Source organism: Dasypus novemcinctus, chromosome 9 (genome assembly GCF_030445035.2).
Source record: "Dasypus novemcinctus isolate mDasNov1 chromosome 9, mDasNov1.1.hap2, whole genome shotgun sequence".
In the NCBI taxonomy this organism is placed as follows: Eukaryota; Metazoa; Chordata; class Mammalia; order Cingulata; family Dasypodidae; genus Dasypus; species Dasypus novemcinctus.
This window is the reverse complement of record NC_080681.1, coordinates 81,410,846-81,437,562: the sequence shown is the minus strand read 5'-3', so window position 1 is coordinate 81,437,562 and position 26,717 is coordinate 81,410,846. Positions and strand designations below refer to the sequence as shown.

At 52.2% G+C, this 26,717-nt stretch overlaps 1 protein-coding gene across 7 annotated transcripts in view; it reads right to left on the bottom strand.

Annotated features, from left to right (window-relative positions):
- Positions 1–4,391: 4,391 nt before the first annotated feature.
- The window catches only part of TTC39A (tetratricopeptide repeat domain 39A), a 60,279-nt gene continuing 37,953 nt past the window's right edge, over positions 4,392–26,717 (bottom strand). For 5 of the 7 annotated variants that reach the window (XM_058303608.2, XM_058303606.2, XM_058303604.2 and 2 more), the window contains 15 exons: positions 26,622–26,698; positions 25,792–25,859; positions 24,041–24,105; positions 21,985–22,084; positions 20,638–20,703; positions 18,735–18,843; positions 18,202–18,269; positions 18,025–18,084; positions 17,042–17,203; positions 11,909–12,000; positions 9,937–10,057; positions 7,709–7,862; positions 7,178–7,292; positions 6,357–6,473; positions 4,392–5,810 (listed from right to left, as the gene is read on the bottom strand). In XM_058303608.2, the coding sequence (XP_058159591.1) occupies positions 5,687–5,810; positions 6,357–6,473; positions 7,178–7,292; positions 7,709–7,862; positions 9,937–10,057; positions 11,909–12,000; positions 17,042–17,203; positions 18,025–18,084; positions 18,202–18,269; positions 18,735–18,843; positions 20,638–20,703; positions 21,985–22,084; positions 24,041–24,105; positions 25,792–25,859; positions 26,622–26,698 (1,498 nt within the window). In that variant the 3' untranslated portion in view covers positions 4,392–5,686. The remainder of the gene's footprint in view (positions 5,811–6,356; positions 6,474–7,177; positions 7,293–7,708; positions 7,863–9,936; positions 10,058–11,908; positions 12,001–17,041; positions 17,204–18,024; positions 18,085–18,201; positions 18,270–18,734; positions 18,844–20,637; positions 20,704–21,984; positions 22,085–24,040; positions 24,106–25,791; positions 25,860–26,621; positions 26,699–26,717) is intronic. The other 2 variants (XM_058303607.2, XM_058303605.2) reach the window with 1 other exon arrangement.

Below are 26,717 nucleotides of genomic sequence, written 5' to 3'. Positions count from 1 at the left end.
ACCATCTAAAGGAGGAGTTCTCAAACTAGTGTGCATCAGAGTCACTTGGTTCCCAGGCAATGCTAATGCTGGTCTGGGAACCACCCTTTCATTTGAGAACCACTGGTCTAAGGGATGGACATGCGAGACAAGCTGGACTCAACAGATTCTTATGCTAGAGTTAAGAAAAGCCCTTTTTTTCTCTGGTCACAAAGATACAAGAATGTGAGGCGCTAAGTGCCATGTGCCCATTTTACATAATAGTAAATTGATTCTCAGTGAGATAAAGTTGCTTGAGTGGGTTTTGAATCCAGTCTGTACTTTTATCCACTATTTCATGTAATTAATGAAACTCTAAAGTTGAGTATTTTTAGTAGAGCAAGCTTCCTACTATAAATTTGCTTACAGCCTCTTTTTCAGCTGCATATAACTGCAGAAAATTCAGCTCTAGCCCAGGATTTAACAATTTCTAGCCAATGGGTCACAATGACCCACAGATGTGATGTTTGGTCCACCCCGCAAAAAAAAAAAAAAGAAAAATTAGATGTGTGCCTTTAGCACCAGGCACTTCCCAATTTGCCAATGTTCCTACCTCTTATTGTCTTATACCAAACTATTGTGCTTTGCTACCCCTCAAGCCTGGCCTCTCAGCTCTACCTAACCACCCAGGGATTAGATATGCCTTTTCCTCCATAATCTCTTGATGACTTTATGAGCAAACTCTGTTGCTTAAGGTTTGCCTTTTTTTTTTTTAAGATTTATTTATTTTTATTTCTCTCCCGTTGCCCCCACCCCCAGTTGTCTGCTCTCTGTGTCCATTCACTGTGTGTTCTTCTGTGGCCCCTTCTATCCTTATCAGCAGCACTGGGAATCTGTTTCTTTGTGTTGCGTCATCTTGTTGTGTCGGCTCTCTGTGTGTGCGGCGCCATTCTTGGGCAGGCTGCACTTTCTTTCACGCTGGTCAGCTCTCCTTTTGGGGTGCACTCCTTGCGCATGGGGCTCTCCTATGCGGGGGACACCCCCGTGTGGCACGGCATTCCTTGCGCACATCAGCACTGCGCATCGGCCAGCTCCACATGGGTCAAGGAGGCCCGGGTTTGAACCGAGGACCTCCCATGTGGTAGGCGGACGCCCTATCCATTGGGCCAAGTCCGCTTCCTGGTTTGTCTTTCTTGTGTCTTTGTCAGCCCTCTCCCTACTTCCTGCCAAGTGGCCAGCCAGCAGGAACTATTTCCTAGAGATGTATGGGTCCATGTGTTCCAAGCCAAGGATTTCTAGTGTTCAAATCATTAGCCAGTACCTCTTCTATCCTTAACAGTAGCCCAAGACTCAGTAAGTCAGATCCAATTTTAAACTCAGATAATTTTGTAGCTAGGCCAGCAGTTTAGTAAAACATGGTCTTTCTAGCTCAACTGCCTGACTTCAAATCTTGCTTCTGCTACATAATGGTTGTGTGTCATCTTAAGCAAGTTATTTTACCTGTGTCTCAGTTTTCTCTTCTGTAAAATGGCAATAGTACCTACTTCATTGGGTACTTATGAGGATCAGATACAGGAAAGTACTTAGAATATCAGTGGGTACATAGTGGGCTCTTAATATTATTCTTATCCCCAGATGATGTGAAGGAAAACCACAATCAGCAAATAATCGACATTTGTGAAATTCTAGCTGTGATGTCTCTGATTAAATGTGAATGTCAACTTTTAGCAGCCCATAGCAACCTTTAGTAGTTCATTGTAGGCCTTCCCAAGGGCTCTATTACCTTTTGTCACTTAACAGTTGGCTTTATACAGTAGAAACAATACATAGTTGTGCATTTGAAAAATGGATTTTTCAAGTCCCCAAATGAGGCTTTGTGTAGTAATGAACTTTGCACCAGACTTCAAAAGAGCTGTGCTAACCCGAGTGGAAAGGCACTTTCCAACCTTTGAAGGCTGTCTCTGAGTGTGGGGGGGATAGAGCTTCCCATTTGGTGCTTGGATTTCAGAATCCAGGCACCTCTCATTTATTACAAATTAGTGTGGTGGTGCCAGGTACACAAGGAAACACTCATGTAAAAGGTACTCTCTATTTGTCTTTCAGTTGAAGCAAACAATGAGAAGACTGTTGCCCACTCCCCATCATCTTAAATAAGCTTGGGAGTAACTCCAGAGGAAAAATGTCTTTGAATTTCTACTCCCACGTTGAATGATTCAAACACTTAGCCAGCTAGGGCTTTCTGAAAACCTCCTGGTGCCACTCTTCAGTTGCTGGGAATCTCCCATCTGGACCTTAGCCAAGTCTTGGGTTGGAATTAGCCTTTAGGGTCGTGGTCAGGTCATGGCTTTTTGCTGTGAATGACGATAGCGTCTTGGAAACACTCCTACTCTGGAGAGATAAGGAGTAGGGAAGTCTGCCAACGTGTGGGAGAGGAGATAGGGACTAGCACACAGCTGGAAGCCTCCCTGCCAGTCCGAGGTCCTGTGCCCAGTGAGGCAGAGGCAGACTTTCCATTCCCAAGGGTCTGTTCAGATCATGGTATGCAGTTGCTCCTTTCCTGACAACTGCACTCATCTGTGTGGCACAGGTTTTAGACTTCCCCAAATGAGGGTGTCTAGGCAAGTGTACAGCTCACTGTTTGAAGAAGCCTGTCATTTCTGGTCAACGTGCTTGACAACACAGGGCTTTCACAGAAAGGAGGTATATATCTCTTGCCTCGTTTTGCGAATGAAATCCCAGAAAATAGACTCAACCAGAAAATCAGAACTATTGAGAGCAGAAAAGGCCTTAATCTAGTGCAAACTACTAATTTTTTTCAGAGGGTTCATGACTTTCCCAGGGCCACTCTGAAAAAGTGGCAAAACCGGGACTAGAATTCAGGTCTCCTCATTTCTAGGGCAAACGTCTCCATTTGATCGGCTGCCTCTGTAGGGCAGGTGTGCAGGAAGAGCTGCACTATCAGAGAAGCAACCAGAAAAAACTCAAGGACACAATGCGAAGCCCATGACAGCATTTTCCCCTTCAAAGGCCCCTACACAAGGCTATGGTGGTGTTAGATAACCAACATTTTCACCCTCCATCACTTGTTTTTGGTAGACTGGCTCAAAAGCTGCAGCAAACCCCACTGAAAGGTCTCATCAGCCAGCTTGCAACCAGGGCGGCAGAGTAAAGGTGACGGAGGAGAAATGAGGCCCAAGAGAAAATCAACAGCAGCAAATGTTGACAAGGAAATCATCTTGGCTTGACATTTAAAAATAGCAAAGGCAAAAGCACCTGAAATGTTCAAATATTGGAGTAAAGATTTTTTGTAAACTGCCAAGACAATTTTGCAAATTTTGTTTGGTATCCTGTGACTAGTGCTGCTTGATACAGCAGTGAGCAGTGTTCTAATTGTGGGCAAGCCACCAAAGACCCTTCACTCGGCAGCTTGTCTCTAGTCACTCCTCTTGCCCTCTCCTGCCCAGCACCCTTGAAACAGGCTGGTTACCCAGCATCCAGGCTTTGGGCAAAAAATCACTTGCAAAGAGTCTGCTCTCCACAGAGAACATTCTTTTGTCTAATTCTGACAAAATGAGAAATACAACATTTCTACCCTGACAGAACCTGAAGTGCGTAAGAGGATCTTGGATGAGGGCCTTTTTGCTATTGCTTTTTCTAATAAGAATACGCTTTACCTAAAACCCCATGACTTCATTTACTATCAGCCGTAAGTGGCTTATTGACTGTATATTAATATATTAACCCAGCCCCCAGCACAGGTTTAAAAGTGTTCACTAAATACTGCAATACTGGAAGATTGAAAAAGCTGCCTGCAGTTCTTCCCTTATAGAAATTGCATTCATGCATTTGGGGAATCACATTTCATAGGTGAATGTGTTTACTGTGTACAGGATTTTCCCAGGGAAATGGTAAATTGACTTGTGCTGTCATTAATTATGAATGGTAAAACTTGATTTTGATCACTGAACTTGAGATCTCACTTTAACAGACCCAAAGGTTGAAAATTAACATGCTTTTAGGGGCCAGAATGGTAACATAAATGTTTAAAGGAAGTCTCTACTTCAGTTCCAGCTGATTATTGCCTTGTGGGATTGTGGGTCCACTGCTGCCAGATCTCATTTCTTTTTAAATATATGAGGCCAGAAACTAGATTCATTTGTGAAATGTCTCCATTTTTAAATGCTGACAACTAAGCTGAAATTTTTAAATAATGCTGTCTAAACAAAACATTCATGAGCCATATGGCTTCTGATCCAGCCTTTTTGGCCTTCCAAGAATTCAAGCAACATATTTTATTGAAATATATGCTGCATGATACCTTACATATATAAGTTTTATTATTTAAATTTCTCTTCTCTCTTAACTGAAATATCTAAGATATCTAAGACATATTCAACAGGCCAAGAAAAACCTTTTTTTTTTCCAAGAAAAAATGCTGTTAGAAATAAATGTATTTCTGAAGTATATAAGATTAATTTTTGTGTTCTATAAATTTTCCTTAGTGATTATGATTTGGCATACAGCAAGGATGCAGACTGGTTTCTGAGACCTTCCCCCCTCCCCAACTTCCTGGATTTGGTAGAGAAAGGGTCACACAGCTTCCCATCCCTCGGGCCTCAGCATCCTCCTCTGTTCCCTACTGGTGGAGACACTGATTTTTCTACAGATGGACAGAAATGAAAATTATCTCACTAAAAAGAGGTGTTTGATTTTTAAATTGGGAGGTTACAAAGGAAGTGAAAATGAAGCATGAGAAATCAAGTAGCAGGTGTCTGTTTGCTCTGGCCAACACTAGAAAGAGTCAAAGCCTGAGGGGCAGACCCTCCAGGACATTCCCCAGTTGCTCTGAAAGGAAGGTCCTTCCACCCCTGGAAGCCTAGGCCTTTCTGAAGTTTGAAGAGCAGTTTTGGGGAAGCGGATGTGGCTCAACTGACAGAGTGTCCGCCTACCATATAGGAGGTCCAAGGTTCAAACCCAGGGCCTCCTGACCCATGTGTTGAGCTGGCCTACACGCAGAGCTGCCCTGCACAAGGAATGCCCTGCCACGCAGGGGTGGCCCCTGCGTAGGGAAACCCCATGCACAAGGAATGTGCCCTGCAAGGAGAGACACCCCACGCAAAAAAAGGCACAGCCTGCCCAGAAGTGGTGCCACATACACGGAGAGCTGATGCAGCAAGATGGCTCAACAAAATGAAACACAGATTCCCGGTGCTGCTGACAAGAATGCAAGTAGACACAGACAGCAGACAATGGGGGGCGAGGGGGTGGTGGAGAAATTTAAAAAATAAAATCTTAAAAAAAAAAAGCAATTGGGCCTTTGGCAAGAGATAAACCAGATCAGTATGGGTTAAAACAAAGATTTGTAGGCGGGTGGTTGTTGGGTTGTCTTGTTTTGTTTGTTTTAGCCAACTATGATCCCATCAATATATTTCTAAGGAAAATGTAAACCATTTATACATTCTCTTAAACATCACAGTGAAAAACAAGTACCCGTATGTGTGATAGGGTAGGCAGAGGGGCTCTACCTGCTCTGCCCTTGGCAAAGGCCCTTAGCCCAGGTAAAAATGCCAGCTTTGCTTCCACCGGATACTCATGCCATCCCACTGGAGCACCTGCGGGCTCCAAAGGCAGGGGAGGGCAGGAAGAGGAGATCATTTTGAAATGTTTCCAGGAGCTTTGTCCAGCTGTTTCTGTCTATTCGTCTTCCAGCCTGGAGTGCTGCACAAAGCTACAAGGACACTGATGAGACCATGGATCTGCTGCCATTCGCTAGGGAAGACTTGGCTTGGAGTGTGGCTGCCTGGATTCGAAAATGTGTCCTTGACTCCATGGAGTAGTTCTTGTAGTTTTGCCTGGAAGAAAGCAGGGAATCAGACACATGAGGCTGCTTCCAGGAAGTCCTTCTTCAGTCTGAGCTGTGTCAGCCACCAACCAAGGAAGGCTCTTAAACACTTGCCCACATCCAAAAAAGGGCTAGGCTATGCGCAATAGGATGATTGGCCAAAAGGGTGTGTAGCCCCTTTCCCCCTGGTATTATGCCCTCTGGAAGCAGTCTTTGTCCTGCTGGGTCCCTAAGCTTGAGGGGTGGTTTCTGGAAGTAGGACCCTGGGCTGGAAGGCAGAAGGCTTAGGTCCTCTCACCAGGCCTGCAGCTGGCTTGTGGTGTGCCCCTGGGCAATGTACTTTGTCCCTCTGGGATTCCAAGTCATCGGTAACTTGAGGAAGCAGCCTCCCTAACCCAGGTGAGAGCCAGGCTCCCAGGAGCACACACCTGGTCTCTGGACTGCCCTTGCCAGCAACCTCATTTATTGCTGTCTGGGCTCCTCCACCCAGGCAGCTGGGTGACGCTCCTGAGCTCAGGAGGGAGTAAATGACAAAGGGAAGCTACCCAAGCCTTACTTGGCAGTTTCCAAGAGTTTAATGGCCTCTTCACTTCTCCCTTGCTCCAAAAACAGCAGGGCCAACTCCAACAGGGCATTTGGGATCAAGTAGTGGTCATATTTAATCTTCTTTTCACTGTGGAACAGAGGAAGAAATGGCTCACAGGGTTCCCCTAGAGATGGCCTTTAGATACCTTCTCCTGACCTTTCCCAGAATGGAAGAACCCAACCCAGGTGTTCATGTGGGGAATTCCTGGCATGAATCTGCCTTTGAGAAGGTTCCCGTTATCTAGCCTAGAAAGGCTGGGATCCACCACAGAGCCATCCAGTCCTTTGAATCTGGGGCCTCAACTCCTTGACAACCTATAGCTCATGCCCTCAGTCCATCCATCTCAGCCCCCAAACCCCCACTGGGGAAGCTGCCTCTCTCCAGTCTGACCCCTTGTGTCCCATTCTCCATGATGCCCTGGAGACATCCTTTTAAAACCCAGATCTTTCAGTCACTTTTCTGCCCAGCATTCTTCCTAGCTCAATAGTCTGCAGATAAAGTTTAGCCTTGTGTGCAAATCATCCAGGTCCTTCTCAGTCTAGCCCTCCTTATGTCAAACAATGTGAATGGACTCCTTGCAGTCGAGCGACTTGGTGTCTCCCCTGCTCCGTGGGGGTGGGGTGGCTGGATCTGTGCTGCTCTCTGCCCAGCACAGGCCCTGGCACAGTGAGGGGGGTAGGCTAGGACCAGACTATTTGGTGGGCATGATGGAGAAATCCTGAAAATTCCACCAGAAGGCCCAGGCCCAGCAGCAGGCCATCTGGAGCAGGAGCAGCCACAGAAGCACTTACTTGGCAGAGATGCTCCTGAAATTCTCCTCAGCCTCCTGGACACGGCCCAGGTATTTCAGACACAGGCCTTTCAGTAATTTCACCAAGCAATCATCATCCACTGAGTACTCATTCTCTGAAAACGGGTGTGAAGGAAGAAGATGGGCTTGTCAGTTTTTTTCTTCCTCATTTCTGCAGACCATGGAGCCCCTGATCTGGGCTGGGTCCAGAGGACACAGAGATGACTCAGGGAGCTCACACCTGAGAAGGAAAGGCCTCGGCTGGGATCACCACAACACAGCAAGGGTGCGGCTGACAGAGGAAGCCCAGGGCCTGTGGCAGCCCAGGGAGGACTTAACTCTCTACCTTGGGGACAAGGAATAGCCTCTTGGAGGAGCTGACACTGTAGAACTGACACTATAGAAAGACAAAGGACAATCACCAGGGTAGAGAAGTGGGGAAGGGCATTTTTGGCAGAGGGAACCTTCAACTTTACAGCTGAACTTGAAGTCTGACCCAGCCTGGTAGACTGAAGGACCCAGGGGGAGTCACCTGGGGCCCTTTCCAGCATCTCTTCAGCCTTGGTGATAATCTCAAGTATCCCGTCTGTGAGTTCCGGCTTTTTCCCAATCACAGCGTAACCATTCCAGATGTACATCATTTCCTGAGGGCAGGGAAGTAAATCAATCCTAGGGTTCCTCCCCATCTGTAAAATGGATAGTTCAGCCCAGGATCAAAAAACTCTTCTAGCCCTAATCTTCCATGTCAAGTCTCAGCCTAGTTGTGAAGCTGTGCGCTTGAGTGGAGTTTGGAATTTATTATCAAGTGAGGATTCAAGATAGACCCAGGTCCTCACTGTTGTGCTCCCACCTACCAATGTTTTTGAGTGTTTGTTTGTTTTAGCTATCTTTCTGCTCATGACATCCCTGGGAATTATTACGCCCTTTCCTAATCTCTCCGTGTCCAAGTCCTTCCCCCCATCCTCAGAGGACCAGGCCAAGCCTGACACCTTCCAGGAAGCCTTCTTGCTCCAGTGGGCAGGGCTTCCCCCAACCATCACTTACTTAAGCACTTCAGGACTTTCGGTAGCGCTTAAGACTATGTCAGCTTCTCTCCTATTCCCCCAAAGCATTTTAGACCCATTAATGGTAACTCATTTTCCATTTCCTTTAGAATTGAGTCACCCTCATGAAAAGTATGGAGTATCTCCGGATTCCTCTTTTTGCCTCAGCTGCCAGGAAACACAGAATATTAAATTATAATTTCATTCATAGTAACTCTTTAAGCTTAGATTAGTATTTTCTAAACTCTCAAACCAGGGAATGGATGTGAAAGTGACTTATATACGTGAAGTTCTAGAGAGACATTTTTGCTGTGGTTCTTGTTATTATGTTCTAGGAAAAGGAATATAAGTTTAGACCAGTACATCGCAAAATGTTCTGTGATCCATGAGTTAGCAAAGTGCCTTTAAAAAAAGACCAAATAAGTTAGGGAAAAACTGTATCTTTGAGCTTCCTCTTGGAGACTCACCACTCAGATAAGTTTAGGCCAGTCTTTTCCAAACGTATTTGATCAAAGAAATTATTTTTTACTTACATGGTATTTTGCAGATTATAGTATGGGAAATTCTCCCCTAAGTTTTTGGCATAATTTCTTGCCCTGCTCTTCCTACATCTCATTTACTAGCAATAGTTTACTCTGTATTTTAAATGATAAGATATTTCAAAACCTGTTTAGAAATATTTGGGATATAAGCTCTGAATAAAATTCTATATAAATATTGTATTCTCAACTTACAAAATGTTTAACATTCTGTCATTTGATCATCATACCTGCTCTAAGAAATGCACAAGGTATATCTTATTCCCATTTTACAGGAAGGGAAAATGGGGCTCAGAGAGGGAACCTACCCAAGGTCAGACAATTAGGGAATGGTAGAGCCAGGACCACGACAGGGTCTCTCAAGGCAAGGTCCTTTCTAATTTTCCAGCTGCCTTGCTGTTTAACAACAATAAAGACTCTTAGCAAACTGCAACCTTCTGTGATGCCTACTTAAATCATGCCTGGAATTAGCATCATACAGTGGTACAGAATATTGGTTCTGGAGCCAGACTGTCTGGGTTCAAATCCTGATTCTCCAACTAAACCTAGACAAATTATTTTATCTTTCTAGGCCTTATTATCCCCATCTGTAAAATGGGGACACCACCAGCACCTGCTCAGGGTTGTTGTGAGGCTTGAATGAGGCAGTACATGTAAAGAGCCCCCATCACAGCAAGGGCCCAGAACCAATGGCAGCTATTGTTATTATGTTATTTCCATGTTGAATATGGCCTGGTCCCAGCTTTCAAAAAGGCTCGGTCCTGTGAGAGGACAGTATTAACAACAATTATAACCAGTGAGCAGGGCTGAAACAGACTGTAGGAAGAGACAACAGAGGACACCTCTGCCGGGCGGGGGAGGAGCGCGCTGCCCAGGAGGGCTGCTCTTTGGGCCTAGAAGCCCGCGAAGCCTGCCCACCTGTCTCCCCACCCCATCCAGCTCCTCAGGGGCCAGTGGCCCGGTCAGACTCATCTACGCCCCTACCCCTAGCCCTGGGGCAGGGCACAGAAGACCATGTCACTGGTCACCAAATGAATTGTGGAATCCTCGCCAGGTCCCTGAGGCATGAAGCTCTTCACCGTTACCCAACTTCCCTGGGGCCCATGGCTTAAGCCCTGGGGAAGTCGATTGTGACAATCCCAGCCAAAGGGACAGGGCCAGTCAAGACCCCTACACACCAGAGCAGGGACCGGCAACGGGACGGGGTTGGGGGAGAGGTAGCGCCGGGATTTCCGAATGGCAAACTTCTCCGTGGGCAAAGATTTCCCAGCAATCTTGAGCTTCAGACCTGGCACAGCTCTGCAAAAGATTGAGAGAGGGAGAGGGTCAAAAAAAAAAAAAAGAGAGACAGGACAGAGGGTCTCCATCCTGCCCAGTTTCTATTTGGCTCCTCTCTGGGGCTCAACTTCCCCATATGTATGATCAACTGCTCCCCGAAGAGAGAAACAGCCTGTGCTAGGACCTTCTTTCAGGGGCCCTACCCTGGACCTGATCACTTCCTGTGGCGAGGCTGTGGCTAGGCAAGAGGTCCTCTACACCCGCTGGCAGAGGCTCCCAGGCCTGCCCTGACTCCTGGGTGTCTCTCTTCCACTCCCATTCCCCATTTCAGGGCTCAGCAGAACTCTAACCCAGTTTCACAGATATGAATGCCCAGAGTAGGTGTGGGACTTGCCCAAGACCACACAGCTCAACCCCTAATTAACTCTTGCCAGGCGAGGGCTGTGGCCTCCTCAGCTGTTTCCAGGGGCAGAGCAAAATGTGCATAGCTGGGAGCCTACACATCTGGGGCCTCGCCCACCTGGCTCCCTCGCCACCGCCCTCCAGTTTCTGCCACAGTCACTGGGTGTGGCTGGGAGCTCAGGCCTGAGACGTCCAGGCCAAGGCAACAGCTGGACTAGGTGTGAGCTTCCCCTACCCAGGGAGCTGCTCTGCGCGTCAGTTCCCTCATCTCAGAAGTAGATTTAATGGAGGTTTTCTGGGAGGGTTGTATGAGAGGGAGACAGGGAGTTCCCAGCACACAGCAGGCACTCAGTAATGACAAATGCCCTCCAGCTGTGCTGGCAGCCGCCCAGGAAGCTCGGGTTACACCCACTTTCAGGTCTGACAAGTTGGGGCCCATCCTCTCCATCCCTGGCGGAAGGCTCCAAGCCCCACCCTCAGCCTGCTAAGGCTACGCCCTGGAAGGCCCCTCTCTAACGAGGCAAGCAGGGCAGGGCGGGTAACAATAAAAATAGCCACTCTTTAGTGTGCAACGCACTAAGTTCCAGACCCTTTACATATATTATCTATTTAATCTTTTTTTCTCTCCCCTTCCCTGCCATTGTCTGCTCTCTGTGTCCATTCGCTGTATGTTCTTCCACATCCGCTTGTATTGCCAGGAGGCACCGGGAAACTGCGTCTCTTTTTTTCGTTGCGTCATCTTGCCGCGTCAACTCTCAGTGTGTGGTGCCACTCGTGGGCGGGCTGCGCTTTTTTCACGCAGGCAGCTCTCCTTGCGCGTGGGGCACCCCTATGCAGGGGACACCCCTGCACGGAACAGCACTCCTTGTGCGCGGCAGCACTGCGCATGGGCCAGCTCATCACATGGACCAGGAGGCCCTGGGGATCGAACCCCGGACTCTCCATATGGTAGGTGGATGCTCTATCAGTTGAGCCACGTCCTCTTCCCCTATTTAATTTTCAAAACAACCCTGCAAAGTAGAGGCTGTTATTCCCATTTTATAGAGGCTGTAATTGTCCAGGGTGGCACGGCTAAGAAGTGGCAGAGGCTGGCTTTAACCCATTGGTCTGATTCTAGTTCTTGGGCTCTCTACTGTGCTGCTCTGAGCCAACCAGGATAACTCAGCAGAAGAGCAAGGCCCTTCCTCTCTGCCCTGGCGGCATTTGAAAGAGGCTCAACAGGGAGGACGTGACAAAACCGCTTTCTAAAGGAAAACCTCTGAACACATTCAAGGGGTTCTCAGTAGCAGCAGCAGCAGCATGGGTGGTGGTGGGAGGGAATGCCCAGCGCATGGCACAATCCTCAGGGAGAGCCGGGGAGACGACCACTGCACTCTCTTTCTCCCAGAGCTCAGGGTGGCCGCCATGGCAGAGCCCGGCTGGACTCTCCACAGCTGGGGCCTGCGACGAGGACACCGCGGGGGGACCCACCTAAAGAGCTCCACTTCATCATCCCCGAACGGCTTGTAGTCCTCCGCCCCGAACATGCTGAGGTAGGCGGCCTTCATGTAGATGTAGGTGGCCTGTTTGAGACAGCAAGAGCCAGGTGAGAGCAGCCCTCCTCGAGCAGCAGCCCCAGGCTGGCACAAGGGCCTCATTCGGACCTCACAACAGCCCAGCACAGTAGCTAACTTATCCACAGATCGTGGGGGAGAAGGTGAGGAAGATGAAGCAACCTGAGAAGCTTTTAAGGGGTGGAGTTGGAGTTAAATCCAGGAAGGGCCCATGCCAAGGTCCCCCTCCACCCCCCACTCAGAGCAACGGAGAGAAGGACCCAAGCAACTAGCAGATGGACAGGGTGTGCTGAGGCCCCTGGGTCAGAGCTTGGCTCAGGACCCCTGGGTGGCCCTGCCTTACTGCGTGCCAGGCACTCTTCATACATCACCTCGCTTGGGCCCAAAGACGAGGCCAGAAAGGAATCTATCCCACCCCTGCTGCCAGGGACCCCCAGAGCTACTGGGGACTGAACTGATGTGAGCGTCAACTCCAGGTCTGGGGCCTTCAGGCCAGGGCTTTGACCACTGATGACAGGGAAGGTGAGGCTGGGCAGGAGACTCCCACCCGCACCCCAGAGAGGCCTCCCTGAATGCCCCCTTTCCCCAAGTGTCGAGCCTAAGAGGCGTCTGGCTCTATGCTGCCCTCCAGTGGCCCAGCCTTGAGCCACAGCCGCTGCCTCCTGGGGCAGCTGTCAAGGAGCAACCTACCAAGTAGCGGACCAGGGAACAAATGGAGGAGGTGCAGGGAAGGAAGACGGGCATTCTGGGGTCTAGCCTCTGGAGAAGGCTGAAAGCAGCCTTCACCTGGAAGCCCCACTCATGCTGGAGCCCAGGTCTACTCTCAGTTCCACTATCTCGTCTTCTCTTTACAAAATGAGGAAAAACTGGTCTTTGGGGGGTGTGGTGGAGAGACTCTCTTCTCACCAAAGCCTCAGCCTATCTTCATCCTCCCTGCGGCCCAGGCGGAAACCTGGTGTCGTCCTGGCCTCCTCCCTCCTCAACCCCTGGCCTGGTCCCAGGACTTCCCCTCCTGCCAGCTCTTGACTGTCCCTGGCCTAGCTCCATCGGTCACCTCCGTTAAAGCACCAGCCTCCACACTGTCTCCCAGCTCCCTCTCCTGCCCCCTGAAAGCCATTTCCCACACCAAAGCCACCCTCCTGAGCTACAGCCTGGCCATGTCACTTCCTTCTCGAAGTCTTCTGACGACAGCCCATCACACTTAGGAGCAAATCCACACTCTTCCTCACGGCCCAGTCTCCTCCCCCCCACCGGCCCAGTCTCCTCCCCCCCACCGTCTCCCACTCAACACCCCAGCTGTGCGCTGGCCTCCCTGCTGCTCCCAGAACACACAGTCGCTCTCCTGCTCCCACGCCTCTGCACCTCCAGCTCCCTCTGCCTGGAACCCGCTTCCCTCAAATACCCACACTCCAATCACTGCCCTCCCAGACAAGCCTCCCCTGAGCACCAGCATAAACGAGCCGCACCCTCACTCCCGCACCCTTACCCCCTTACCGCACCTTACGTCCTTTACAGCACGGACCAGAATCTGACAATAGTGTCCTGCACATCTGTTTATCTTTCACGGTCTCTATCTCCATTAGAACGTGAGCCTCGAGATGGGGGTCTTTGCTTTGTTCACACTTCCATTTTGTGGCCTAGAACAGGACCTGGCACCTGGGGGTGTCCAGCAACTGTGCGTGGGACTTACCAGGGCACAAATTGAAACCACAGTGTTCAACCCCCTCCCCACCCCACCCCACCCCATGCTGTCAGACAAAAGCCCCGTCACTCAGGGCCTTTTATGACCAGCCCTAAGTTTTTCTGGCTCCTCTTCTGCCGTTTCCTCCCTAATACTCCTTAGACTCCAGCCACACCTGTACCCCAGGCTCTGCCTGTGCTGCTCCCTTGGCCTGGAAAGCCATTCCTTCTCAGGCTAGCTCATTCTCTCAAGACCTTGGCTTCCTCTAAGAGCCTTCTCCAACCCTCTCCACCCCAGCTCACTCTCCATTGAGCCACCAGGAGTCAGGATGGAGCAGAGACCCAAAGTTGCAAGACCCGTGGACATCCTAGCTTTCAAGGGATGTTATGAGGGCCACACTGATGGAAAAGGGCAGCTGCCTCCCATCAGGGGAGGCTGGCTCCCCAGGGTTATTCAACTCTTTGTCCATTGTGTCCACATTTCTATTGTTGTACTACTCTATCGGGGTCTGTACCTAGGCAGATGGTCCTTGTCCTCAAGAAGCTCAGGAAGCTTACAGCAAGTGGCCAGAGGAGAAAGGGTTGCTCAGTGGCCCCCTGCACTCCAGCCCCACAAACCCTAAACCAAGAGGTTTAGAACCTCTTGGCAGTACCCTAGCTTCCGAGCCTTTGCGCTTGCTGCTCACTCAGAGAGTGAGTGCCTCCTACTTCCTCAACCCCACCACCCTAATTCCTCCTCCTCCAAGACACAGCTCAGAGTAAAGATAACCATCCCAGGGTCCACAGGCTGGAGGAATAGAGTACGGATTAGAGTGGACTTTCTGATATTCTACTATGGAACTATTGTGATTAGTAATTGTAGCACTGATGTGGAGAAAGTGGCCACGGTAGCTGCTGAGAGTAGGGAGAAGGAAGAGATATGACGTGGGGGCATTTTCAGGACTTGGGGTTGTCCTGGGTGGTACTGGAGGGACAGATGCTGGACATTGTATGCCCTGCCATGGCCCATTGGGTGGATTGGGGGAGAGTGTAAACTACAATGTAAACCACTATCCATGTGGTGCAGCAGTGCTCCAAAATGTATTCACCAAAATGCAATAAATGTGGCATGATGATGAAACAGGTTGTTGATGTGCAAGGAGTGGGGTGAGGGAGCTGGGGAGTATATGGGGACTTCATATTTTTTAATATAACTTTTTTTTTTTAAATAAAGAAAAAAAAAAGACTCAGCTCAGAGGTCTCCTCGTCCAGAAGTCTTCCTTGTCTCCTTGGCTGGGTTGCCCAGGGCTGCTGCTGAGCTCCCCTGGGGTTTCCCCATTTTAGCAATGAGCACCCAGTTGTCACCACCTAGCTGCTGGCCCTCTCAACCCCTATGCCACAAGCACTGGAGAAACTCGAAGACCATCACAGGCAGAGATGCTGAACAGAGGGTGTGGCACAAGTGGCAATGGCCTTAGGCCTGGTCCCCTGGCGGACTGCGTGGCAGCCAAGTGCCTGAGATTAGGAAGCAGGGAAGCCCTGGAACTTGGGCTGCTGTAAGAGCTGCACAGAGTTGTGACCACCCTGAAGGCACACGGCAAGCTGGGACTCACAGCCAGGCTTCCTGGCACAGGGAGGCCCGCCTTCTCCACCCCTCACAGCAGCTGCGTGGCCACCCCAGGCCTCCTCTTCCCCATGTGGGTGGGCCCAGCTGCCTGCCCCACAGGAAGGTTTCTAGAGTCACTTTTAGGTCAGAAAGGCTCCCGAGGTCTTGTGCTTGCTGGGAGGGGAGGTGATGATGAATGGATGCCGGGCCGCAGGGCTCAGCCCACAGAAGCAGCGTCAACAACAGGGTGGCCTCGGGGCGAGCAGGCCTCCTCGGGAAGGCTTGTGGAACAGGGGAAAGCAAAGGCTTTGAGTTGCACGGAACTGTCTTCAAATCCAGTTTCTGCCACCAACAGCCACGTGGGCCGGGAAAGTGACACACCCTCTCTGCCTCGCTATTCCTCGTGTGCCCACTGGAGGTAAGAACTTCTACCTCGTTGGGTGTGGTGTGGAGGATATGGTAAGTGCTCAGCACACATCAAGAGCTCAGTAGAAGGGTGCTACCATCCTGCCCCCCCACCCAGCCCCTCTCGCCCCACACCCAGTGACGCTCCCTTCAGCTTGGTCCCCAGGCGGGGACCTGAAGAGGAACTTCTGCCCAGCAGTAAGGGAGGGAAGAGGAATAGGGACTAGAAGCAGATGACAGGTGCCAACTCAGAGCAGTCTAACGGCTGCCTGGAGTGCTGCGTGGAGAAGGCTTCTGAGGTCACAGCCAGGCTCGTGGGAGACTGTCAAGATTGATTAGCAATGTCTGCTGGGGGCAAGGGATGAGGTAATGGAGACACATGTGCTACGTATTTGTCAACAGCAGACTAGATGATGTCTGATGCCTCTTCTAATTCTGTGCTATTGTTACTATGATGATTACGGCTAATATGTATTCATTTGACACTTAACCATGATGTGGTAGGTATCTGTTTTGTTCTGTTGACCTATGTGACATCTGTTTAATGCCCCTCCCCACATACATACACACTTCTTCTGGTACCTCCTCCTTTTTTCTTCTGGGAAACCACCCCTACTCCTACTCTCATTCCATAAGGCGTCTTCCCACCCCATCTGTTTACAGGCATTGGCATGTGTCCTAAGCCAGGGCAGTGAGGCTCAATCCTGGGACTGTGGTTGAAATCAAATTGAAGATGCAAGTGAGGGTCAGTCCATGACCACCCTGTCACACGGAAAGAACCTCCTCCACAACAAAGATGTCACAGATGAAAACACAGCCATGGATGCAAAGACCAAGCCCAGATGACATAATTTGAATTTCTGGATCCAGTCCTATCCTGAAGTCAGACATGCCTAGAATTTTCAGTTGTATTAGTCAATGAGGCTTTGCCTTTTAGAACTGCATAGACCAAAATGGTGGCCACTTAAAATTTAATTAAAATTAAATAAAATGTAAAATTTCCTTCCTCATTTGCACTAGCCACATCTCAAGCATTTGGTGTATACATGTGGGTAGTGGCTACCATATTGCATGGTGCAGAAATAGGCTACTGATACCACAGCATAAGGTTCTATTGGATAGCACTAGCCCAGATAGTGTGAGCCGCATTTCTGCCCTTGTGACCAAAAATCCCTACTGACACATCACAGTTTGAGAGTTTCTCTCTTCCTAAGGGTCTTCAGTTCCTTCCATCCCTGAGTCCTACTAGAATTTGTTTCTGTTCAGATTCCAGTGATACACCTGCATTCAGTGAGGGGTTTGGACCTTGGTCTGGGAGCTCATGGCCATACTGGGTCAGCCCCCCATCCCCAACGTCCCCGATGCGCAGTGTTGGCCCACCTTGGACCAGGAGTTCTCCTTGCTGAGCAGGTCGGCGTAGAAGTAGGCCATCTTCCACTGGCCCTTGTAGGTGAAGCACCACATCAGTTCCCAGTAGCACATATGGTGGAACTGCTTCCAGTGCTGCTGGGCCTCGCAGCACTCCTCGAACCTCCTGATGGCCTGCAGGCACCCTCAGTCAGCAGCACGGAGGGCACCGCCCACCCCACGCCCTGCCAGCCCGAGGCAGGCCTGGCCTCCCCCACCCCCGGCCAGACCCAGGTGGGGCAGGGAAGCCAGGAGGCCTGGCCTGCGGTCCTGGCTCTCCCCCTAAGTCTAGGTGGACCTTACAGTGACTGCCCCTCTCTATCACGAAATGAGAGGGTGGGATCGAGCTATCGTGGAGGGATAACAGGGAGTGGAAACGCTTAAGGTTATGATGTAATAACGTCTGTGTTCAGAACAAACTCCAAAAATGCCAGCAGCTCCCATGAGTCTGCTTGGGCTTGGGGCCCTTGTCCTGTTGCCTGAGGAGTCTCAGCTAGGGCCAGCGGGAAGCCCAGAACTTCACGTCAGACGATCTGTCCTGGGTCTTGGCTTAGCGCTGGGTCTCTGCCAGGACTGTGAACCTCCGCTTCTCAAACCTCCATGCCTCCCTACCAAGTGCAGACTCCTTGGCCAGCCCTCTCCACCACCGGGTCATGGCCTCATCACCACGCTCTAAGCAAGCCGGTCACTCCACCTCTCTGTTCAAGCTTCTCCCTCCGCCAGGAATGCCCTTCATTCCTTTATTTCCCTGACAAAATCCTACTCACCACAACCGCCACCTCCTCCCTCATCTTCCCTGCCTGCCTCGGTCTGCAGCGCCTCTTGGTTCCCTCTTGGGGCCTCCTCGCAGTCTGCTCTGTCCCTGTGTGTGTCTGACTTCCCTCAGGCCTGGGAGCTCCCCAGGGTGGGGCGAGGCCACCTGGGTCCCGGGCACCGGCCAAGTCCCCATCGCTCACCGTGTCAATGTTGCCTTTAATGGCTTCGATCCGACCAGCGAAGAACAGGAAGATGGTGCCCTGCAGCGACAAGCACGGATGCGCCTGGGTCCACGCGGGCACACACCTGGGCTGCGGGCGCACACCTGGGCTGGGGGCGCACACCTGGGCTGGGGGCGCCCGGGGGGCGGGGCTTACCTTAGGGTAGCGCTTCAGGTAGGGCTTCAAGAGCGTCTCTGCCTGCTCGATGTTGACGTTCCCAGTGCCTGGAGGAGGTGGGGGGTATTGGGGAGGACGCGGCACACGCAGCCGCCACCAGCCTCTCCATCCCCTCTGTGAAAGGGGGATAATAATCCTTCCTCTCTCTGGGGTGACGTGAGGATTAAATAAGATGGTGCAGAAACTGCCACTGGCACGTCACAGGGCACCGTCACCAGAAGCCCGTGCCGGCCAAGACTGTGCCCAGACCACAGGGCTGCCTACGGGACCTCACGCCCTCTCCAAGGAGGGCCCGCCACCCCCGTTTCACAGACCAGCACAGAGGCTGGACCCTGGGGCGGTTCCGCAAAGGAGAGGAAGGGAGTGGTGGGCAGGCCAGGCCCCGCCCAGGGATGCGGCTGTGTTGTTCGTTTTCAGTCCCGGGGGGCCTGAGCGGGGTCTGCAGCCCCTCAGCCCCTGCCCTTGGAGCTGACCAAACCCCCAGGCCCCGCACTGACCCCGGGAGCGCCTACCGAGCACGAAGGTGAGGAAGGTGTGGTAGCACAGCAGCAGCATGACGCAGAGCACGGCGCGGAAGCTGTGCCCGGACGCCCCCTCCTCCAGCTGCAGCAGCCCGTAGTCCTGGCGGCACAGGTGGGAGGCTGAGGCCAGCGAGCGCCCCGGGGCCCACTGGGGCTCAGGGAGGGGCAGGGGCCCGGAAGGTCACTGCTCTGCTGGAGCGCAGGGCTCAGGTGGGACAGAAAGCGCTGCACAGCGAGTCTGGAACCCCCCAGGCCGCATCAGCTGTTCCCAGGCTGCCCCTCTCCGAGCCTCAGCCACCTCCTTGGGGCAGAGAGCGGGGAGCAGGCACTGCTGCCAGCACCTGGGCAAAGGCTGGCCGGGTCTAGGGTCCCCCGCCTCCATAGCCCTCCTCCAGTCCCCTCTCCAGTCACTTGCTAGGCCACCCTGTGCTCCGGGTCTGGTGGGGCAGGAGGAATGGCAAGGAGGCAGATAATCCTAACCATGCGTTCAGGACGCGGACAAAGCCACGAAGACTGGGGCTTGGGGTGGGGGGGCAGGCCCACTGGCTTTCCAGCCTGCTGCCTCTGCCCCTCACTCTAACCTCCTCTCACCTGCCTCAGCCCTTTCAGACCCCCCATGGCTCTCCGTCTTCACCCCACCCCACCGCCAGATGACCACACGGCCCCTCGGCCGTTTCTCATCCTGTTCCCTGCCATCATCATCATCATCCTAAAATGCTACTTATGACCCAAGGGTTTTCTTCAGAAAACAAAACTAGAAAGGACCTCCCAGAGCCCGTGGCCAGTGGTTCCCCAAGCACGGCCACGGACCGCAGGTGGAACCAAGATGGTTTGGCATCAGGGCACCGAGTCACGCCCTTCTCAGGGCCCCTCCCATCCTTCCGGGGATGCCCAGGGAAGGCCTCGGTCCTGCACGCGGGTCTCTCCCATCTCTCTCCCTCCAAGCCCCCTTTCTCACAGCCTTGGGCTCAGCGCCTCGGCACAACCACACAAGCTGGCTGGGCTCTCCTCAGATTGTTTGGTCTTTAGTATTTATTTTTATGATTTCTTTATTACACCAAATAGGACGGGCTTATTATGCACAGTAATGTTTCCTTTAAACGAATTCAAGTGAAAAGTAAAAGTCGCTTTTTAGAAAAAAATAGTATATAAATGATAATAGGTCTGTGGATATGGCAAAAATCAGGAAGGGCCTGAGAAAGTACAAGTTTGGGAAACAAATATCTTGGTCTAAGCTCCTCTTTTTTTAACCAAAAAGAGGCCCAGAGGAGGGAGGGGCTGGCTCAGGGTTGCAGGGAGGAACACACACAGGTCTCCTACCTCCCAGGCCCACGCTTCTTCCACCACACAAGGCCTCCTCCACCGTGGAGCCCTCCCTGATCTACTACCTCAGACCTGGGGCTGAGCTTGGGTGCTTGCCCCCAGTAAAGGCTCTGGTTGCTTGAGTTTTCTGGTTTCCCCCCACACAAGGCCTGACACACAGGAGGGCTCCCCCCACCCATGTCTCAGACAAGCAGGTAGCACCAGAAAACAGTCTAGGGGAAAGGGACTTGTGCAAGGTCTTGAAGCAAGTGGCGTCTGAGGGGGAGAAGAGCCTGACTCTGAACAGCCATCAAATTTAGAGAACATGGCCCCTGAGCACTGCGTGGGGCTGCCCCTCACACACCCTTACCCCAGAGCCTCTGCGTGAGGGGCTGGGCAAGGATCTCTGGCCCCATTTCACTAGAGAGGAAACTGAGGCCCAGAGAGGTTCAGGCCTTCTCCAGGGCCACACGCCCAGGGGAGCTGAGCCAGGACTGACATCCTGGCCTGGTAGCCCTTCAGCCCCACCCCTTCCAGCCCAGTTCCAGTCTTGGGGCTGAGCAGGTCGGGGGCCCAGGAGGCAGGTGCTTACCTTATTTCCTGAAAAACCCACAAACTCCAGCAGCCTCAGGATCCTAGTAGGAAGCATCGACAGTGTCTGCAGGGACAGAGGCAAGCGGGCACGTGAGGGGCTGGGGCTGCCCCTCCTATACCCCAAACCCCCCAGGGTCCTGGGGTAGCCCCAGGGTTGCAGGTCTTGTTTCTAGAAGGCCCCTAAGGATGACCAGGGTTTCCTGGACAGTGAACCTCCCCAGGTAGAGCGGCACTACAGCATACCAGGCAGGAGCAGACTGCGTCCAAATCCCAACCTCACCATTCCCAGCTTTGGGCAAGCCACACATCTCTGTGGAGGGAGTGAATTAACATGCATAAAGCACAGAGAACAGGGCCCACACGTAGTGCCGGCTGCTGTTGTTGCTCTTATAATGAATCCCTCCTTTGCATTCCATTTGATCCTCAGAACAGCCCTTGAAAGAAAGGACTGCCCCTTCTAACAGATGGGGAAACAGGCATGGATAAGTGACAGGGCTTGTCCAAGGCCCACTGCTCCTGAGGTGGAGCTAGTTCTTGAACCCAGGATGGACTGCTAGAACCTGTTAAAGCAGCCAGCCTACTCTGGCAGCTTCTATTTCTCAGCACGTGGGTCAGGATCACTGCTCCCATTTTACATTTGAGGAAACTAGAGCCCAGAGCAGCCCTGGACCCCCAACGCCTGCTCTTGCACAGGCTTTACCTGGAGGGGGTGGGAGAGCCACCTGCCACCGCACGCTTTTGGAAAGGTCCCTGGCCACCTAAGACAGCTCATGGTCCCATGAGCAGGCTGTTCTTTCAAGCCTCCCTATCTCAGCTCACACTGTTCCCTCTGCCTGGAATGCCCCTCTCCCCCTTGTAAACTCCTATGCATCCTGCAAGAGCCAACTTAAATGCCCCACCCCGGCCGTGGAAACCTTCCTGCCTCTCCGGGTAAAGGACTTGGCTCTCTCTTCCCTGTGGGCAATCAGCTTTTCCAGGCCTGTCTTCTTCCCTGCCACTGGTAAGGGTTTAATCACCAACTCCTCAGGGTGGAAAAAGGCCCTGATTTACTGGGTTTGTCACTTTTTGGTCACTCTGGCTGATTCATTACTCTGACTTGGGAGGAAATGAGCAGAATCGACTCTTAAGAAGTGGCCCCAGCACACCACTGCTACCACACCCTACCTCCAGCTGACAGCCCTTTCAAAACTGGCAAATGCCTGCTTCATCCCTGGGCCCTGGGACCCAGGACAGGGCCAGGCACAGGGGACACTCAGCCGAGATGAGGGGGGCGGGTCAGGGACATGTAGATTTATCTTGAGCCCAGAAACTGTGGAAACGGGGGCAGGCGGCGCTCTCCACTCACCAGATTGAAGGCTCCCACACCGAGCTTCACCCCTCCTTCAAAGTGCCTGTGGTTCTCGCCCTTGGAGTACTGAGAGGACTGGACGAGGCTGTCCAGCTCCCTGTGGAGAGAGGCAACGTCCTGTTCCAGCCGCAAGCTGGGGGCTGGCTCCCCGCTGGACCTGAGCCTCGCTCTAAGCTGGTCTCAGAACTCGCCAGTGGTGGGCTATAGCATCTCCTACCGAGAGGATACACTCCTTGGCACTGAATTTCAGCCCCATTGACCCCAGTGCACCCTGCATTGTCCGACTTGCCAGCATTGCTCATGCTGTGCCTTCTGTCTAGAACAGGGTTTCCCAACCTCGACACTATTGACATTTTAGGCTGGATAATTCTTTGCTGTGTACTGTGTGCTGTGCATAGTAGGAAATTTAGCAGCATCCCTCGCCTCTATCCACTGTATCCATTAGACACCCCTTCCCCTGAGTTGTGACTACCAAGAACGTCTCCAGACATTGCCAAATATCCCATGGGGGGCAAAACTGCCAACTCAAACACCCTCTCCTTGAGGAAATCTTGGAGTTTCCTGGCTGGAATGCACCCCTTTCTTCTGGTCACCAACTGCAGAGAGCCCAAGTCCCAGCCCCGGCCCACCGGGGGCAAGACAGAAGCTTTAAAGATGTCTCCTTCCCAGGCCACGAGCTCCTCGAGGACTTTCAATCCGCAAACACTGACGGAGGCAGGCGCTGGAGGACCAGAGGGAGCAGGGCTGCCACATCACAGTGCCCGCCCATCAAGTCACTGTGAGGGTGATGAGGGTCTCCAAGGAGAAGAACCTGGGGCCTGACCTAGCCTGGGGATCAGGGAAGGCTTCCCTGAGGAGGCAACATCTGAGCTGAAGCCCGAGGGTAAAGAATCAGCCTGGATAGAAAGGCTGTTCCTGGCAGAGAACAGCAGGGTCCAAAGGCCCTGAGGTAGGAATGTGCTTGGCAAGCCTGTAGAACTAAGGGAAGAAGGCGCAAGCATGGGAGGCAGGCTGAGGTGGGAGATGGGCCAGAAGGGCAGGGAGAAATCACAGGAGTGACTCAGCAAGGACTCGGGACTTGATTCTAGAGCAGGACAAGCCTCGGGAGTAGGCAGTGGCCGGGACCTGACCAAGTCGGAGCCTTGGAAACATCACTCTGGCAACTGGTGGGGAAATTTGAGGGGCCAGGACATTTGTCTGGCTTCCCTCAGACAATACCAGTACAGGCCCGTGAGACAGTACAGTGTCCATATACCATACAGTAGATTACACACCCAGCAGTCAGACCAGGCACCATCTCTGCAGGGAAATAATCACTTTTTAAAAAAAATAATCACTTTAAATGGGAAGAAAAAAGAAAATAGTCTCATATCAATTAACTTCCACTTTTAATGCAAAATAAATTTTGATGCCAAACATGGGTGGGAAACTGGGTCATCAGAGCTTTTTTCATTTTGGAATTGTGAATAAGAGTTGTTGAACCATATTGGGTACAAATGTCTTCATTCTTTCATCCATAATCAGGGCCTGTGCCTGGTCCAGACGTGAATGCCAGGGACTCAGAGATACCACAGAAATCATGTCAGCCCTCGGGCAACGGCCAGCTTGGGAGGCAGGCTGGGCACATCCCCGTGTGCTGGAGGGGTCAGGGGAGCCTTCACGGGGAAAGTGACATTCGGGCTGGGCCTTAGCGGACATGTACGAGTTCTGCTGCCTTCTCAAGACTGTCTTTCTGTGTCCATCTACCACCACCACCACCCCACCACCCCCAACCAGACTAAGCGGTTTGTGTAGAATCTGCATCTTATGCCCCCTAGCAAAGGATGAGGCACAGAGTTAGCACTCAGGGGACCAAGATCCAGCTAGAAATCCAGGGAAAAGGAAATTCCAGAAAACTGAGGTCCTGAGGGTATAGAAAGCTAACTGAAGTCACCCATCTTTCCAGGCTTCAGCCAGTGCCTGTACCCCCAACAGAACCAGCCTAAGGGAGGCAAGGTGGTAAACGGTATGGCCCGTCCCTCCCCTCGCCCTGCCGGTCGGCCGGCCCGCTCACTTGTAGGTCCGGTAGCTGTTTCGAACCTTGATGCCGCCCTTGATGAAGCTCACCATGGTCTCATCCTGCAGGAGGGAGAGGTGCTGGCAGCCAGGCCCGGAGGGCAGCCACGGGGTTGAGACAGACCAGGAAGGCTCCAGACCCTGTGGGCCCCTTCCCGTGCCTGGCTCCGCGGTGCCCTGGGGGAGGGGTCAGGGGGCAAACCAGGACTCCTTGGGGCGTGACACGAGGGCCTTGGTTGCCAAACAAAACCTCCACGATGCCCACGGCTTGAGCCCAACCCCCGTTACCAGCACTGTGCGGGTGACACGTTGCTGTGTGCTCGGAGAAAGAGCTGGAGGAGACGAGCACACCTGCTAGGCAGGACTGCGGGAAGGGAGTTTGTGTTTTTTACAACAAGCCGATATTTATCACGTTTGCGATGTAAAGTACCAACACCTACAGCCCAGCAGTTCCACTCCCTTGGGTATGGGAAAGGGAGGGACATAAGTTGCCTGAGTCTGTCAGGAACGTTCATAGCACCCTGCTTACCACAGCCAAGAACCAGAACAGCCCAAATGCCCATCAACAGAGGAAACAAACAAGCTGTGGCATATTCTTATCAGGGACTATTAATCCGCACATAAGGCAAGGTGAGGAAAACAAGTCCCATACAGTCTGAGGCCTTTTCAAGCTCAAAACCCGCGAAAACTTAACAACATGCTGCTCAGGCACGAATAGGAATCTGATAAAAACTACTAAAAAAAAAAAAAAAAAAAGGATGAGGGGTAATAAACGCAAAGTGCAGGTGGTGGCTTCCTCAGGGGCAGGGAGGCAGGGCGCAGAGAGGAGGCGGCCAGAAGGCGAGGAAGCTACTGCCCCGGATAGGGGGGCAGGTTTGTGGGGTTTTATTTACTATTTTTAATGATATAGTGTACAAACAAAATAAAAGGCCATTCATGGTACAATTATTACTGTGACTCCTAACCAAGGATTAGGATTAATCTATTTCTAATCACCTAAGATCCAAAAAGACAGAAAGAAGAGTTAAGAAAGATAAACAGTTGCCCAACACTAAAAAGGTTATGTACTTCTCCCAAATATACATGTGTATGTGGTGACCCTAAGTTATAATTGAAGGTCTGACTTTTTGGTAAAATCATGACGTGACGGTTCTCATAATTCACCAAACCTGCTGAGTGGGGAGAAGACCTGGGCCCTGAGCCACCCAGACCTGTGTTCAAATCCCAGCTCTGCCACTTGCTACACACGGGACTTGGGAGCAACTTCTCCCCATAAGTCTCCCCCTCACAGGCCAGTGATGTGAAGATTAAATAACATACGTAAGTGTTTGAAAAAACAAATGTGTAATGTGTGTAAAGTATGTAGACATGACATACTGATAACGTAAGCAGAAAGCCTGGTATGCTGAAGCTTTGCTGCAAGTGTTAGTTGAATAAACCAAGCGTAAAGCAGACTTAGTGACAATGCCTGTTACTCCCTTGGGTCCCTTAACAGAGAAAACAGCAGTCACAGGTGGAAGCAGCGTCCTGGCAACAGGTGGGAACATGTGTGCGTTGTGTGTGCGGCGGCAAGGCCCAGCCTCTCCACAGGAAGCCTGGCCAGGCCCCGGAGCGTTGGGGCAGCTGCACCTCAGCCCCCGCCTGGACGACGAGGGGGCTGGATGATGGCTGCTAAAGGCCTTCTGGCTTAGAAGTGGTGACATGTCCTTCTGACATCCAGGCCTCCGTGCACAAGACGCAGGTCCCTACCTGCAGGAAGGTCAAGGCTGCTCTCTGCAGAAGGCACTCAGCGTAGCAGACCTCAGCGTGGATTTCCTCTGCGGGGAGAAAACCAAATCCCTGTGGCCTCCCCACCCCTACTTCCCAAAGGGCAAAGGGAGTCTAAGTCGGCACCTCTCCCCGCCTCTATCCCACCACCCAGGCCTGTTCCTTCACAGCACCCATCACTGTCTCGCTCTCCCCTTGCCTGCTGCCCGGCTCCCGAAACGTGAGCACAGGGCCCTCAGCTCTGCCCTCTTGTCCGCGGAGCATCACTGGGAGGCGCTGGGCACCGCCACACAGTGCCAGGCCAGGAATGGGGGCGTGAGGAAGACCTGTCCAGGGAGCCCCGGGGCTGTGGGAGTGGGAGGAGGGGGCCCAAGCTAGCTCAGGGAATCAGGCAAGACTTCCCAGAAGGAAGGACATTTGACTTGGGCCATTTGAGCTGAAAAAGGAATGAGGCAGGAAGGGCCTTCTAGGCAGAGGCCCAAGGAAGCCAAAGAACACAGATGTTTGGGGACAGGTGAGTCACGGGGGGTGGCTGAAATGGGGGTGAGATCTGGTGGGGCGGAGGGGGACGAGGCAGGGGTCTTGAACACTGTGGAAGCGTCTGGATTTGGTCTTGTGGCAGCAGGGAGCGTGGAAGGCTTGAAGTGGGGGAGAGGCACCGTCAGATGCATCGCTCCTCAGAAGGTCCCAGGCCTGACGCGCCTGTGCCCCAGCGCCGGGGCCAATGCCCACCCCCACGACGACTGGAGAGGCCCCCGGCCTATGCCCCTGGGCCTGGGGCCACAGGCTGGGATGGCATCCGGCTGCTGCACCTTCCGTGAACTGGTCCACGGTGGTGCGGTGCACCAGGCTGCTGAAGGAATCCGACACCGAGGACTTCTTCCGGTGCCTGGGAGGGAAAGGGCCTC